We start from the raw sequence: 16,971 nt of genomic DNA on the forward strand, positions 1-16,971 counted from the left end.
TTGAGATAAACTTTTGAAGAGTAGCAACAAGCTGATCTTGAATTGTAAAACAGGAATGTTAACATATGAACAATTTTTGAAGGAAAATGTTATTGTGGTTGTTTGGTTTGTCTTTGTCTTTTTTTTGTAGTAACTGAAGATGACTCCAGATTTTTGCAGTAGATACCAATGGTTGCAGAATAGCCAAACATTGTCTGTTTCCCTGAACATGAGAGAGAGATGGGAACATAGGCCTAATACAGGGATCAGAATTTGGATAGTTGACTAGAAAACTGGTCAGGAGCATGCTGACAAAGCCATTTTAAGTATTCTTTTCTTGAAAACAAAAGCAAATTTGACACTAGCAGTGAAGTCCTCCTTCTCTTTCAAACAGACACCACCGGAAGAGTTCTTAGTCAGGAATCAGGGAATGTTCACCGATATGAAGCAAGTCTAGAGCAGGCTTTTCCAGTCTACCCTTCTTTTTGTATTAGCAGCACTAATTCAGCTTCCTCTCTATCCTGAGAAAGATCACCATGTGGAAGAAAATTTTTGCATGTATAGAAATGTGTAAGAGCAAGACACCTGGGTGCTCAAGATTACTTGGAAAAGTCACGCAGCGACGTTAAATAGTAAAGAGTAAGCACAGCCTGAAAGCACCAGGTCACTGCAAACAGATGTCCTATGCAGTGAAAACTTGAACAGTTGTGGTTTCGTGAAAATTGTTCAACAAGCTAAAATTCAAAGGACAAATCTATTGTCTCATCTGGAGACACAAAGCCTCAATGCTGTTACTCTTATTACATTGAGTGAACTACTATTTCTGTAATGCATATTCCTTGAAATTTGGGTATATTTCAGTATAGCTTGCTCCCACTTAGGGTTCTTCATCCATGTGTGTTCTTTGAGGCTAGTAGTACTAATAGATTAATTATATAAAGGTGGGAGGGGAGGATTCTGTCAATTTTTGTGTGCATCAGGACTTTTAGTATTAGTAAATTAATGTTTAAAAATAGCTGAAAGAGCAGATTGATATATCCAGTGAGAATTTAAGAAAAAAAAGAGTTTGCTATGAATGAAGAAAACTCAGTCAGTGAAGAACTCTGAGTAGTGTGAGGTAAAGCATTGATGAAAATTGAAAGATGTTGGAATGATCCAGTGATCTGGATATAGTTCCATAGGAGAGAAAGAATAGCATTTCTTCTTGGAAACTTTAAAGTTTACATGTGTGAACTCTCTATTCTTTCTATTTTTTAAACTCCACCTTCATAGAAGGAGCCCTTTGGTACTTAAGAGGGCAGAAGATAGGAGAAACAAGATGAAATTAGGACAGTAGTTTATGATGAGGAACAGTTTGAAAGAGATCCCTAATTCAGGGAATTAGGTGCTTTAGATATACAGAAAATTTGCACACTGCAGAACTGTAGGATTTGTTGTCAATAAAAGAATATTGCTTATTCATCTGCTGATAATAACCAGCTGTGCCTTGTTTTAAGTGTTAAGAAGGGGCCAGCAGCTCCCTCCATTGTTCTCATTTTTGTACATTGTTCTCAATAATTTTTTGTAGTCAAAGTAGTAGCCCATTTGTAAGGGCCATTCGTCAGACGTAACAACTAATGTAGCAGAATTTTCTATAATAAAACTGCTGGAAGAGGCTGTGAGATGAAAAGGATACAGAGGAAATTAAATAGCAGTTGTTAATAAATAGATGTTGGTAAATCCCTGAAGGACACTTTCTTTCTTTTATCATAAAACCTTTATCTTTGATTTTTGGGTTAAAGTAGCATTGAATGAAATTCTCCAGTGCTGACTATTATCTTGCAGAAGAAATTAGCCTATGTTTTAGTTTATCTTTTTTGTGTTATTCGGTAAGATTCACTGTTCCTTTGCGTTCAGATGTGAAAATTACTGGTCCCTCTGACTAGAATGGTATGATGAAATGCCTGTACACAATCAGTATTGATTATTATTTTAGAGGGCTGTACTTCAGGAGAAAAGATTGGAAGCAGAAGAAAATGTTTGAACTGTCTGTGAGTAGACTGTCTGCCTAAAATCTTGTAGCTTATGCTGTTTAGAGCAGATAGAAGTGCTGCCATAGCTTGCTTCTGAATTACATCCTCTCTTTTCTTGATTTTTTTTTTGGTAGCTTTCACTGATGGTACTCATGTTTTCACTATCCATTGATATCCCTAGAACAGTTTTATACTAGTTTTAAATTTCCTTTCATCCCACTCTGGAGACTGTTTAGTAGCAGGTGTCCCTCTCTTAATTCTTCCTTCATCTGTTATACTGGCTTTGGTAAATGTAAGTGATGGTATATATTTTCATTTGTCATTTGTGTATTGTGCCCCACTTAATGAATTATTCCTTTGTTATATTATACATTGCAGCATGTTGTGTATGTTTTGACACATGCAGAACGCAAACGCCATGCTTTTGTGTATCTCTGGGGAAGGCAAATTTTTGTAAACAGACATTTCTTGGTGTCTTACTGTACCACTGTTAAAATGAGTAATAATCATGAGTTATACTACATGCTCTGTGGGTTGGTTTTCTTCAGAAGAATATTCTGTCTCTTGGCATCTATAATGTGGAGAGATGATCGCTTAAATAAAGGAAAATTTGCATACAAAATAAGATAGAGATAGTATAAATGAGCACTGCTGAAAACAACATGACATGAAGTGATACAGCATTAACAACAGCATAAGTATCTTGTGCTCTGGAGAAAAGTCCCGGTTATCTGCAGTACTATTCAGATATTAAGCAGCAATAAATTGATATACAAATGATGTTATAAACCTGGAAAGTTACTGAGTGAAAGAGATTGTCAAGTTTGGATCTAGGTTCAGGAACTTACTGAATTCAAAATAATTGGTTCAAACAAGTCATCTCAACATCATGATGATGCTCTAGTCAGTTTTCTGCTACCCTTGTTTAGTGCAGTATCTCTTCAAAATGAGCTGGTAGGTTTTGTAATCAGTTGCTCAGTTCTCAACCACACATTTTCATATTTGCCTAGGTGACACTTATTCAAAGGCTATAAAAAAAATGACAGCATCTTTCTTAATGAAATGGACTAAGGGAGTTCAAGAACTCTGAATATGATTGAATCATATTTCCCAAAGACTCAGCAGAAGGAGGCTTGTTTGCAGCAATGGCTGTGAATGACCTAATGTCTGGAAGCCCTTTTAAAAAAGTATTCATAGAAATTCTGATAGAAAATTCTTTTTCAGATTTGATTGTCATTAGTTTGATGAAAGTGGCCATTTTTATTAATTCTGAACCTTAATTGGCCTTTTGAGGACAGAAATTAAGTTATACTGGCACAATAGGGATGATTCTGATGTGATTTGTGGATGAGGAAAGGATAATCATTCTAGAATTGTTTGGTGTTGGTACCCAACCTGTTGCTTGTATTCCTGGCAAAGTGTTTTTGTGATATGCTACTAATTATTGGGTAATCCTCATGGAGGTGCTTTAAACTGAATTGTTGGTACTATTCTGACCACTGTTATGTGTTGATAATTTAGAGTGGATTGCTTATCAGCTGCTGTATGCTTGGATACTTCCATGAGGTTTATATACTTGAAAAAAACAAATGGGATCTGTGGGAAAGGACTACCACACTGAGTTTAGATTTAATTCTCAGGGACCTTCCATATATATGTCTGATGACATATATAAAAGTGTAGGTACCCCAAGACTTCCATCAAGACAGTAAAGGCCAGCTGCTGGTCCATGTGTTACTTCTTTGCAGTAGCAAGCTGCTTAGATGTTATTGAAGTACAGGCTTCCAGAGTAAAATGAGTTGGAGCTGACCCTGAAATCTTGTTACTTTTTCTCATCTGTCATCTTTATTGTTGAAAATCAGGTATGCAATATTAGCCATCCAGTCAGTCCAAACATAATTCTGCTTGTGGGCAGTTATTTATGCTTACCTATGTTGCTTCTTAGTAATTTACAATTAGAATGGTAAGTCAGGAGTTGGTATATTCATGGCACCGCAGCCCTGAAGGAGCTGAAGATGCTAGTGACCAAGTGAAAGCCTTACAGTGATAGGATACTCTCCTTAAGAAAGCCCCAATGGTCTTTTTAATGGTCTTTTTTGCTGGTGAATCACAGATAATTAGGCATAACTACTGTCTCACTCAGGTGCACATACACTTTGTAGTTGTGAGTCTGTTGTAAGCAAGGTTCACTTGGCTCTTCACAATTCCCAGAAGACCCATCTGAAAGGTACTAGGGTGCTTTTTTGTACCCCACACTCCAAATTGAATCAAGTGGTGCTGCATGTGGCTTGAACTCTCTTCTTTTTTTTTTTTTTTTTTTTTTTTTTTTTTACTACTGTCCATCTGAGTTTGTTGTGATTGAAGTGATTGAATGGAAAACGGGCAAATTAAGACTTTTGCAAGGAGAGCCATTTGTTTTGTGTAAAAGCTGAATGTGAGCTGCCTTCATCTCCAGTAGATCTTGTATGTATTCGAACCAATTTCATTCTTAGGTTTACATGTCTTCTGAGGTCAGAGAGGGCATTTGAAAGCTATTTGCAAACATCTATTTCAAAACCAGATGAAGCTCTGGGTAAGATACTGTTTTTTTTCTGTTTTGTAGTTTAAGATTCTGTCATCTGTGCTAGAACTGCACTGGTTTTGAATGGGAGTAATTTGGAGTAATTAATTTAACTAGTAATCAATTTAACTAGTAATGTTCTTCCAGCTGTATGTTTGCGGATGCCATGTCAGAGGAAAGGAGTTAGGCCATAATCTTCACTAGAGTCTGTAACAGAATGCATAAAAGTAACAATTGGAATGTGCCAGTAGAGAAACATTTCTGTTTGTGACTCCATTGCTGTGTATTCTATCATGGGCTTCTTGCAGACCTTGATGCATTGTGAAGAAGACATTGTGAGGAAGATGGAGTACAGGAGCTGCTGTGCATCAGATAAAACGTGTGACTACAATGTCTGTGCCATAATACAAGTACTGATGTAATTGCTGGTTTACAGAATACATGATATAGTTGTCATTTGAATCTCCAGACACATTCACAGTTTTCTTGAGCTTTTGTTGAAAGATCTCAAGGCATCTTGCCCTTAAAAAAAGAATCCAGAACCGTTTCATCCGTAGAGGATACAGCAGTATATCTAATAAGTACTAGGTTGCAGATGCAGCCATATTAGAATACTTCATGTGAAACTCTAACCTGGTCTACCACACTGACCCTTAAGAGCTTTATGCTTACAAAAAAAGGAAGTTGTGGGGTTTTTTCCCCCCGATTATATTAACTTTATATGTTGAATGAAATATGAGCCTTTCCTTATATTAATGTTGACCTACATCTCTTTAAAACCAGTTATTTGGAGTGTAGTTCTCTCTCCTTAGTTCTGACCATAGCATTCTCAAAATTCTTTGATATAAGGAAAATTTGTCTTAAGTGAGCAGTAGAAAGTGTTAGCCTTTTAGGTGACCTTGGAACTTGGGGGCAAGAGAGTCTTGGGAGTTGTCTTGAAGATGCGACTTACAGAAGGTGCTTGTGAGAAAAAGGAAGAGAGGGAAGAATTTTTTGGAAATAGAAGTATACTCTGCAACCAATAGGTGTTCTGTTCTTTATCTTCATTGCCTCATCAGAAGTGCAGAAGACAGAAAAACTTAAGGAAAGGTGTTCATAAAAAGATTTGTCTAGGGTTATCGTGAAAAAATTTGCAAAAACTGATAGTGTTTGGTAGATAAAATAATAGTAAAGCGTATACTCAGTAGTAAATACTTAACTTCAGTGATACTTTTAAAGTCTTCTCACTGTGTAAGGATGACGTGTAGTTCAGTCTTGAGCTTCTCATGTAGAAGTTGAATAGTTGTAAGTGGTGTATAGCAGTAGGTATCCATAATATGTGGAAAAGTAGTTTTGTAACACTTGCAAGTAATACAAGCAAATATTGCTGCAGCACCAGCTGATAAATTAGAGGAAGAAGAATTTACAGGGAGAAAAACTGGCAAAGTGCAATCCAAGTAAAGCAGCTTGTTCAAAAGTATGATCTACTCTTGGCACACAAATGAGGCTGTGCCGTCAACAGGGTGCAAGGCCCTAGAAGAGAGTAGTAACAGAATTCTGAACTACTGTATACAGGCTATGTCAGATACAGAGGTAGTCATTTAAATAACCTCAGTCTGAGACAGGGGCTTAATCACTAAGGTATTCTCACAGTTATTGTAACGTGTTTTTAATCAATATATTTTTTGTGTTTCAGAGATCCAGCTTACTTTGATGAAAACTGGCTGAACAGGATCAAAACAGAAGTAGGAGATAATTGGAGGCTAAAGGTATTTGACTTACTTTGCTTGTCTGTGAATCTGTATTTCAGTTCTTAATACAGCATTGTATCTAAATAGTAACATTTCTAGATTAAGGCCTTGCTTTATAGTACAGCATTTTGAATTTTAGATAATTTTAATTACACTTACTTGTTTTTTTATGTTGTTATAGTCCTGTACAATTTAGTGAAGAAAAAACATTCTGAGTTTGTAAATAGATTTCAATAATTTAAAAGGAAAATAATAAAATGAATTTTATGTATCAATTACCTCTTTTTGTTTCTCAGATGATGAATGAAAGATTTTTTAAATGCAAGTGCGCAAGTAGCATTAAATAAAAAAGCTCTGAGAAGCAGCTGCATAAAAATAGCAGAGTAGTAAGCCATTTATTTACATAAAAATGGCAAAGATTTTTTTTCCTTTCACTTTGTCAGGTCTGCTCAACTTTAGGAAAGGAACTTTAGGAAAGGAAGTCGTGTTTTTTCTGTATTGTTTGTACTCAGCATGTTTTTTAACTGCAGTCTATTTGCTGGGTCATCTGTATCACTTGGTATTCTAGTACTTTCTCTGTAAACCTTAAGGCAATAGAATTCAGTGTTACAGCTGAGAAGCATTTCGGTTTATAAAACCTGAAAAACACATGCAGAAGTTAGTGTAGTTTCTGACCAATTTTGTTCAGAGAATGATACATATATCTTTCTAAATTGCCATTTTCAGGCTGACTACTTGGGGAAACAAGGTAGTGATGGTTTCTCCGTTAGTTCATGTTTCCTATAAAACGGTTTTGTTTCAGCCACCAAAAACCCTTCTGAGCAACTGAGGTAGGGGTACAACTGAAATGCTCTAGTACTTAACAGGCTTGTCAACATCACTGGCTGAATAGACGGGACACACATCTGAGACAAGGATGGAACATAGTGCTGCTGTATGTGTTGTTGGTTTAGCCAGCAAACCTGTCAGCATGGTCTCTGCTGCCTGGCCAGCTGTGTGCAAGTCTGGACTGCTTTAGAATGTTTTGTTGACCAGGGCTGCCAGCAAAAATGTAGGTACATTTATGAGGATATATTGACTGGCTGGTGAATAAAAGATGTGATCTCTAAAAAAGCTTTGTTAGTTCTGCTGCTTGTAAAGCAGTTAATTTAAATGAACTTTTCAAGGAAGCATATGGAATTGCAAGTGAGCAGCTGGATACAAGGTTTTATTTTTCTCTGAAATATTTCTGTGGCTTTTTCTTAAGGAATATTAAAGTCTTGGTTGTTAAATTTGCACAGCAACAAATTGGGAACTGTTATAGTATCATTTCAGCTGATTGAAAGCAGAGCAGCAGCTTCTGTAGCACTCATGGAGCTTGAGGAATAAATTTTTTTAATGTCTCCCAAAATTTGGCAGATACTAAGGCTTAGTAGGTGTGAATAAAAAAAAAAGAGCTGGGCAATCTAGTAACTTCCTTATGTGATTGAGCTTGGAAAAATACCGGGTCAAATTTCAGTTTCTTGTTGATGTCATTCTTTCTTGTTTTTAATATATTAATGTAAATAAAAACTAAAGGCTGATTTTTTTTTTTTTGTTTTAAAGAGATATATACTCCATTTTTTGTATAAACTTTTAATATAATATTTCCCTTTTCATGAAGAACACTAAAAAGCACAAATGTGATGTTTTAACTCTTATTTTGTAACCAGGAAGGTAATCCTACACTTTGCCAACTCTTCTTTATATGTGAGTAAATACTATTAGTAAACTAGTTGTTCAAATGTCCATCAGTCAGTCCGCCATTTATAGTCTGGTTTGTAGGAACACTTCCAATCTGTGCACTTCTCTTAATCTTTCATTAGACTTACGATGTAGGCAACATACTTCTGCATGACTTGGTGATACAGCTTTCCATATTTTAAGAAGCACCATGGGAAATGTTAATTGGGTTATTTCACTGCCTCAGAATCTCTGGGGCAGAGCATACATCAGTGTACGTAGCAGTTTGTTTTCCCTTGGGCAACAAAAAAACTTACTTCTTACTGCTGTCTTAACTGCAATTTTATGTCATGGTAAAAAAAAATAATAGGCAAAGACATATCTCTTTCCTGATGAACAACTGAACACTTTAATTTACGGTCAGAGTTTAACTGTGCACACACTAGTATTTCATACTGAAGATGATGACATCTTGAAGATAAAATGGCCTTTATTGAAAATAGAAAATGGCATAGAAAATAATCCTGTTGCCAAAGTTTTGTGGGAGTGAAGTTCCTTAATCAAGAAACAGGAATAGTTTAATGTCAAGTCATACAGGAATACCAGTGATAGAACAGAAATGTAAACAGTCGGTGATTTGATGCACACATGTTAATTTTAGCAATAATTACAAAATAAGTTGTTGACCTTGAGGCGTAGACTAAAACTGGCACCCCCCTTTGCTGTCCCCTTCCATTCAGTGTGGTCATACCTAGCTTGGAAGAGGAAGGTAATACGTTGTCTAGCTTGATTTCTGACTACTTCTTCTGGATATTCTGGATTATTTGGCATTCAGTCTACAGGGTCAGTTTAAAGTACAACTTTACTGATGTTTATAGTAGCAAGCTGTGTTTGTTCCTTTACTGGATGGCACATTCAAACAATAGCAGCCACTAAACTTCTGCAACTAGTTTGAATGCCTTGTGTTTGATACAATATTGCAAAACGGATAACCAATGAAGTTAGATCACAGACTACATAGTGCTGTTATCTAAGTAAATAAACCTGATTTTTGAGAATTAATTTTGACTCCCTGCAGTAGTACAGTTATGTTTGCTCTGAATTCTTCTTCAGAACAAGCTGGGTTGACTGGTGGACTAATGGAAACTAGTTTTCAGTGTACAGTATCATTTTTCTGCTACTTTCTTTTTCCTTTGTGACGGAAGGGACTGCTTATTCAAAAGCAGTCTTTTAGAGTTTTTTTTTTTTCTGATACAGGTGGAAGCTGTCATGTGAATGTTCTTCTGCAAGCAAAAAGCAGATTTTGTAGGGGTATTATAAGCAAGCATTCCTTTCTGTTGAAAAGATAATTGGTAACTGATATATTTAATTCTGTTTTGATACCCTTAATTCCTAAATCAACAGTCTCTCCAAATATAAGTTTAATGTGGGAATGCTCTCTATGACGAGAGCCACATTTTTTTTTTTTTTCCTTGTCATTTAACTCAAGAAAGCATCTATATCTGTTCTTTTGGGGTTTTCTTTTTGCAGAAGACAGATTGGAGAGAGATAACCCCCAGAGCTAGTGGTATAGTCTCTCTCCCGGCTTCATTTATACAATCAGTGAAGAGACAGGCTCCTGCAGAATACATTTTAGAGCAGAAACCTAATGTATGTGGCGGGAAAGATGTATGCACACTCTCTCTCCTCTCCTTCCCTTCCCCCTGCCCCTTTTAAATGCAGCCAGAAAGAATATGTACCTTAATGAGATATGAAGGTGATTAAGAATTCTCTCACCACTTGCAAGTAATGATCCAGGAAAGATGCTTTTGAACAGCATTTCAGAACATGGGGTTTCCCGTTCAGACACTTAAGGACCTGAAGAGTACAAGGATAAGTCAGTTTGCACAGAGTCTTCAGCACACAAACAGGATTTCAGTCATACGTGGGATGTATGGATAAATGCAAAACTGGGGACTCACTGTCATAATGTTAGGGAGAAAGCAAGAGGTTAGATAAACCATGCTCCCTTTTTGTCAGTAATCACAAGCTTAAGGGCATTTCTACTGTCCACTTCATCAGGCTTTCCTTTTGTTGCTCAAGTGTATTAGTGAAGAGAGAAATCTAGACAGACTTACAGACTTTGGATCTTACTTTGGAAGCATTAAGTAAACTGTAATTAAATAAAAGCAGAGATTTCGTGTAACAGGTGAGAAAAGAAATAGGAGAAAAAACCCACAAACATTAAGTTGTACAGTGTTGCCAGGTCATATGTTGTCTTCAGTAACTCAGGACCCATCATCTCTGCTTTCATTCCAGACAGTTTATTAGGTTAATGCTGTGTAATAAGGGTCAGTCTCATACTGAGCAGTGTATGCTAACTATGAAGTACTATACTACAGCCAAGATGGCAGTAGACTGGCAGGGTAATGATCATTTAACATAAGAAATATTCACACAACTGTGCTATGGATATTAGTGAAATGTAGGTGTTAAAAGAATGAATGATGACATGCAGGTTTTGCATTTGTGGATGCATTAGTTCAAAGCGGGTGTCCTGTCCTTGGTAATATGAGATAGGGGAAGCAAAACAGGAAATGACAGATGGGAGATTGGAAATGGATAGAGATTCATCTAGAAATAATTAATAATCCATCTGTTGTGAGCTGCAACAACTTTTGAAGTGGAATTAAAGCATAATTGTCACTATTTATTTTTTTTCCCAGTAAGCTTCATGTCTTTCCCAACAAGAGGTATGGGTGCAGGGAATGGATGTGAAATGAGTTGTCAGGGTAGTGTATTGTATGTGCTTTGTATAGAAAAGGAGGAAGTCAGATTGCTGGTAAAAGCAAATAAGCGTCCCATGGGCTGATCTCCAAAAGATGATGCAACGCTTTATATTCATATAATTCGATACTGGAAGTTCTAGCTGTTGTGTTCTATCATTGCATGATTTAATTGTCTTTGTTAATTTGTAATTAGGTTTTCCCCATGTGCTTAAGAAAAAGAGAAAAAAATTTTTGAACAACCACCATCTGCTGTGATTTAAATTCTAATGTAATTGGTTGTCTTTAGCACTTTCTTGTGCTGTTGTTCATTTTCATTCATCTCTGAAGTCTTCCTTTTAAGAACTTATGCTATGAGCTGACAAATGTTACTGGAGCTACTGAGTTGTATCTCAGAATAGAAAACAATGGCAGTAGTTTCCCCATGGTGATTCTCTGCCAGTGGCAGTAGAACCATCTAAGTGTATTCACTGCAGACAAGTTAAAAAAAAAAAAATCGAGACCCCTCTGAGTAGTACTGAAGATCATTGTTAAATTTAAGCTAGTCTATAAAGAAGCTGCTTCAGCCTTATAATTGTCTGATTGTGTGCCAGAGACAAAGATGGTACAGTTAACTCTTGAAAGCAAGTTATCCTAGTATTCCTGATTGACAGTGAAATAAAATAGGATCTCAAAACAAGACTCTTTTTTTTTAGTTTGCTTGCTTTTTTCTTTTTTCTGAGGATGCTGCCCTATATGTTAGTTTGATCACAAATTTTGATCGATTTTATTGCTGCATCTCAACTCTAAGCTCTGTGAAAGTTATATGAAGGAGGATGACTCTTTGTGTTTAAGGGATTTTAATTCAAACAATGCTTACAAAGAAAGGGGAAAAGAAGTATTTTGTACATGGGTACTTTCCATTTTGTTTCTTATTTTTTGGGACTGTATTCAAGTTCAGCGTTCCTCACAATGTTCTCATCGGTAAACTGGACTTAAATTCTGCAACATGGCCCTTGCATTTCTGTGGCACTTCCTACAACAGACTCAGGTAAATTGCAAACTGGAAGATTTAATGAATCAAGTTTGAAAATTATATTCCAATTACTGCAGTATTCTTTGTGGTGATCTGACATCAAAATAAAATTTACATTTCTTTAACTCCTTAAATCTGCTGCAGACTTTGGTTATGCTTCTGCAAAGCCATTGAGAGGTAGTGGTGATTGCTTTTGGGCAGACAGCTAGAAAATATTTGTAGTTCTTACAGAAACATAATGTGTTATGTGTAATATTACAGAAATAGTAGTGTTTGGGAGTAGAAGGTGTAAATCTGAAAGTAAACTATTTTTTATGCTGTTACAGGAGGGACAGTAAATATTGTTATATACTTGCTATCACATAGCATCTCCAGTTCTCATTCTAGGTTGTCAGAATATTCAGTGTATCACTTTTCAAGTCCAAGTGAATTTTTGTTTGTGTGACTTAAAAGTTCAGTGATTATGAAGACAAAGAGGATGTTCTTATATCTAATAAGTGGTCAGCTTTTGCCATTTGTTTCCATAGGGAGTGGATTAAGAGGAATAAGATAATCAGATCATTATCACTTTGGATTTCATGGCTCAATCTTTTTGTGTGTGTGTAGCCTCTTCCTTTCTTGAGTTTTTCTTAGAAGAGACTGGATTTTTCTTTCATCACCTCATTTCGGATGTTGACTATGTTAAGTGCTGAGTTTGTCCCTGGATTTCTGTATCGTGTTTCCTAACTGTTTTCTGTAGTGTTTCCTCAGATCTTTTGGAAGATAGATGACTTCTGTCAGTGGACATAGTGTCCTAGCTGGATATTTTTGGAATGTAATCAATAGAAGTTATTGTGGGCTTTAAAGACTGTTCAGATTTGAGAGGTTTTGCTCTCCATTATAGTTCCACAGTTTGCCACTGGTGGCTACTGTTGTCAAGGTCAGCACTTTGTGAATCCTACTGCAGTCAGGTTAAGTCTTTGCAGAACGTGTATGTAGACATCATAGAATCATTTAGGTTGGAAAAGATCCTTAAGGTCATTGAGTCCATTAACTGAACACTGCCAAGTCCACCACTAAACCATGACTTTTAGCGCCACATCTACACATTGTTTAAATACCTTCAGGGATGGCAACTCAACCACATCCCTGGGCAGCCTGTTCCAGTGCTTGATAACCCTTTCAGTGACAATATTTTTCCTAATATCCAACCTAAACCTCGCCTGGTGCAACTTGAGGCTGTTTCCTCTTACACTATCACTTGCTACCTGGGAGAACAGACTGACACCCACCTTGCTACAACTGCCTTTCAGGTAGTTGTAGAGAGTGATAAAGTCTTCCCTTATTCTCCTTTTCTTCAGACTAAACAACCTCAATTCCTTCAGCTGCTCTTCTGTCACAGAAGACAGGGCACTATTATCTAAATTCCTTGCTTAATTACTTGGACAGTAATTTGTGGCAATCTGTAGCAGTTACTTTCAGCAAAGATTTTTTTTTTCTAAATATCACCTATGAGATCCATTGTTGTTTTTTTTTTTTTTTTTAAATGCACTCTTTATCTCGGAGACTTGATTTAAATGGATTTTTGATGCAATGGGAGCAGTACTCAGTGCTAGAGAAGTGTGGCATAGATTCTGTACAGCAGGAGACACTTTATTGATGCCATTGGTTATGCAAGTGAACAGAAGCTATCTTTGTATGGCAGTGAAAACATCACTGAGAAATGTGAATTCTGCCTTTCTGTCATAAGACTGACATGCAGTTGTAAAGAACTGGGGTAGGGGGCCAAACAAAAATTTAAGAAGTAAGAGGAGTAATTAAAGAGAAAGTTAAATTAAGGTTGCACAGGATGGGAATACAGGATGATATTGAGCTGGTTTTCATTTGGAAGGAGAGGTTTATCTCTGCAGAAAGTAGATCACTAGGATACTTTAAGAGAAGAAAAAACGTTTTTACTTGTAGATATAAAATTTAATATTAAAAATTATATATATAATTTTAATATTAAATGTATAATTATAATTATATATATATAATATAAATGCATTACAAACAAGGTTTCCAAAAAAGATTCATCCTTTAGAATCTCATCTAAGGCTATCCAAGACAATGTGATGTTTTTCCTAAATTTAAATAGGTTCTCTCAATTAATAAGGATTTGTGATCAGGTCTGGGAGTCTCATCATAAAGGACTATTGCATAACTCTCATGATTCTAAATTAAACTGCTCAAACAGAAAGTCCTACTGTGCAAATAGATGTAATTGTATGATTCTTTTATGTGATTCTTCTGTGATTGCCTATTTCACGATTATATCTCTGTAATTTATTCCCTGCATTTGTTGTATTTCCTTCATCTTCTTGTCAAATAGGTAAGCAACCTGAAGAAAATTTTGAAAGGAATATTGGATTACAACCATGAGGTAAGAACCATTTTAGGTAATCTACATTCCTTTTTTGTTACATACTTTAGTTAACCTATTTAATGTAAATTATATTCTACTGATTAAGTTCTGAATTTTTCCTGCAAAGTATTTGGCATACAGACTGTTTCATGGTCTATTCTCACGTGTTAGCCTTCTCTAAAACTTCTCACATGATTTCTTGAATACTCAGACCTTCCAGAGGGGTCAGATATGCAAAATCTGTCATATACAAACAGTAGATGTCTTTGCTGAGTATGTTCTGCTGATGGACTTTAACAGTACCCATTTGATTTTCTTTTTTTTCTTTTGTCCTCTGCTCCAGCTAAAGACTGCTTTTCTCCTTTATTTTCCTCTTGAGGAGAGAGAGTACAGATAATTTTCAGCCTCGCTCCACATTAAAATTTTCAAGGAAATGCTTTAATCCTGGGATATTGGGGTCCGCCCTTGGTGTACTCTCTTAGACTGTTGAGCAAACTCAGAAATAAACAACTCCAGAGGAGATATAATACGGTATTTTTTTCAGTGGTGAATCTTCAGCTGAAATATGCTTTTACTCTCAGTGATGTTTTGAGGTAAATTGATCTGTACAGGCTACAGCACAAAATCCATAATATGTACCAAAATATGTACGTTCTGGACATTGCTTGTCTAAAAATACTAGCCTGTCATACTTAAGTCTTTAAAAATGATCAGATTTTCAGAAAGGAAAAGTTAGACTCATAAGCTCATACTTCAATAAATGGTCAGGTATCCATGTTGAAATAAATTTTGAAAATTGATGGTTAAGCAAGCTGGTCATAACTGACAATTCTAGAAAGAAATAAGTTTTTTACATTAATATTACTATGGAAAAGTAATGTCAACGTTTTTGTTCATTGGTATATATGATGATTAAGTTTCTGGTGTGAAAACTTTACTACTAAGCAAGTTTTGAGCTGTTTCAATCTGATTAAGTTCTGCAAAGGTAATGCACATTTTTAAGTTTGGCTGGATTTTGGTTTGGTTTCTTTTTTTTCTGCTGAGGCAGTGCTTGTGTTGATAATGTTGATTCTGGTACGAGTTCTGGTTATGTTTTCCTCAACCTCCCTCTCCTAGCAGTCACATTCTACAAAAACATAGATAGGAATGTATGTGGACTTTGCCTGATGTAGATAAAAGCCTTTGAAAAGTGTATATGCTAGTTTTGTTGATCTCCAAAAATTCAAAAATTTGTGTTGCATTCAGGAGGACAGTCTTTCAATAGCTGTTTTACACTGCTGTCTGTCAATTATAGTATGGAAGAACAAGAAGCCAAAGTTTACCTATTTATAGCTTGTATGCTTTGTTATGCCCCAGTAAACTTACTGCTGAACTCTGCTGCTCTGGAATTGAAACCTTCATTTTTTGTAAAAGTATTTTGTATATATTTTTTTAAAAAACATGAAAATGTTCTTTTTTATTTCAGGATATTTATTCTAGAGTCTATACTTCATTTCCATATTTCTTTCTTTTTTTTTTTTTTTTTTAATTAAAATTGTATCTCATTTTATTTCAAAATCCTCTTTTTACACCTTCACATCCTTGGCTACTTCATAGTGCCTGCTTATATGCCTTTTCCCTTCAGCTTTTTTCAACAGCAATTATATTATCAGTTAACTATGAAGCTCTTGTAGTAGTATTAAATCCAGCTTTGAATTTGAAAGAAATTCAGGTACTACCAATCAATATATAAACACATATCAGATTTATATAATTCAAATAATATTGTGTTTTACTGTATTATCACAGTCTATATACAGTGTTAATGTTTTCCATTGTGCTTAATGTATTCATAGAATTACAGTTTTCTCACTACTATGACTTAAGGAAGCCTTTTCCAACAAGAATAAAGCTGGGTCCTTTAATATATACAGAGAATTTTAGTAGTGTGTTCATTCTTTGAGAAAACTGTTTAAAAAATAATAATGCCACAATACAAAAACCACCATGCAAAACAAGAACAAACACAACCACAATGTTTCCACAAAGCCTAACCCTGGAAAACTTTTGAATGGCTTAATTACCGTGTATTCTTCATACACATCTCTTAAAAGTTTTTTCCAAATACCCTTACCTGATTTTCTGTTTTTCTTGAGTATTAACACAAAAAAGACATCCAGCAAACAAGTGGCTGACTCCCTCTGTAGTCATTATTTCTTTATTGCACCCTGCTTAAGAAGTGACAGTTTCTTTTTATCTGCAATTAATATGTCAGAGAGGTGTTTAATTCCATGTTTCATATTCATGTTTTCAACATGAAAGCTCTTTATGAACAATTTTGCAGAATTGTTTAATTCCTTCTACTGACAATCATTAATGTAAATCCTTCTTAATTATAAATCGGATTACAGTAATGGTAAGTCACATGGGGGTTTTTTTGTGTTGTTATTTTTTTTTCTTTCTGTATGTGGGTGTTTAATTATGTAATATACTACTGCCTCAAATTCTCTTCTGTGGAACCAGCTTTCTTACCTCTGAGACTTGCTAAATATCTCTAAATTTTCTAAAAGTGTGAGGCTAAGTGATTTGAGTTTTTTACTGTCATATTTGTTATCCATCAGTGCTAGACACATTTATTGTATAAGTGAATATTTCAGTTTCTGGCTTTCTAGTGTTAAGAAATATGATATTTGTGTATAATATTTTATGCTACATAAGATATTTTGAGGCATGAGATTTTGTTTAATGGAATGTTTTTTTAAAAAAAATTACCACTGTGCTGTTGATCACCATGGAAGCCTGCCTTTGTTACCTTTCTTATTTGAAGAAAAAAATTCTTGCTAAGTT

General features: G+C 35.4%; 1 protein-coding gene across 2 annotated transcripts in view; it reads left to right on the forward strand.

Moving 5' to 3' along the window:
* HOOK3 (hook microtubule tethering protein 3) overlaps positions 1–16,971 on the forward strand; it is a 94,209-nt gene that overhangs the window by 20,153 nt on the left and 57,085 nt on the right. For both annotated transcript variants that reach the window (XM_074931840.1, XM_074931841.1), the window contains exons 3-4: positions 6,227–6,299; positions 14,113–14,163. In XM_074931840.1, coding sequence (XP_074787941.1) covers positions 6,227–6,299; positions 14,113–14,163 — 124 coding nt within the window. The remainder of the gene's footprint in view (positions 1–6,226; positions 6,300–14,112; positions 14,164–16,971) is intronic.

The sequence above is a fragment of the Athene noctua genome, chromosome Z (genome assembly GCF_965140245.1).
Source record: "Athene noctua chromosome Z, bAthNoc1.hap1.1, whole genome shotgun sequence".
NCBI classification, from domain to species: Eukaryota; Metazoa; Chordata; class Aves; order Strigiformes; family Strigidae; genus Athene; species Athene noctua.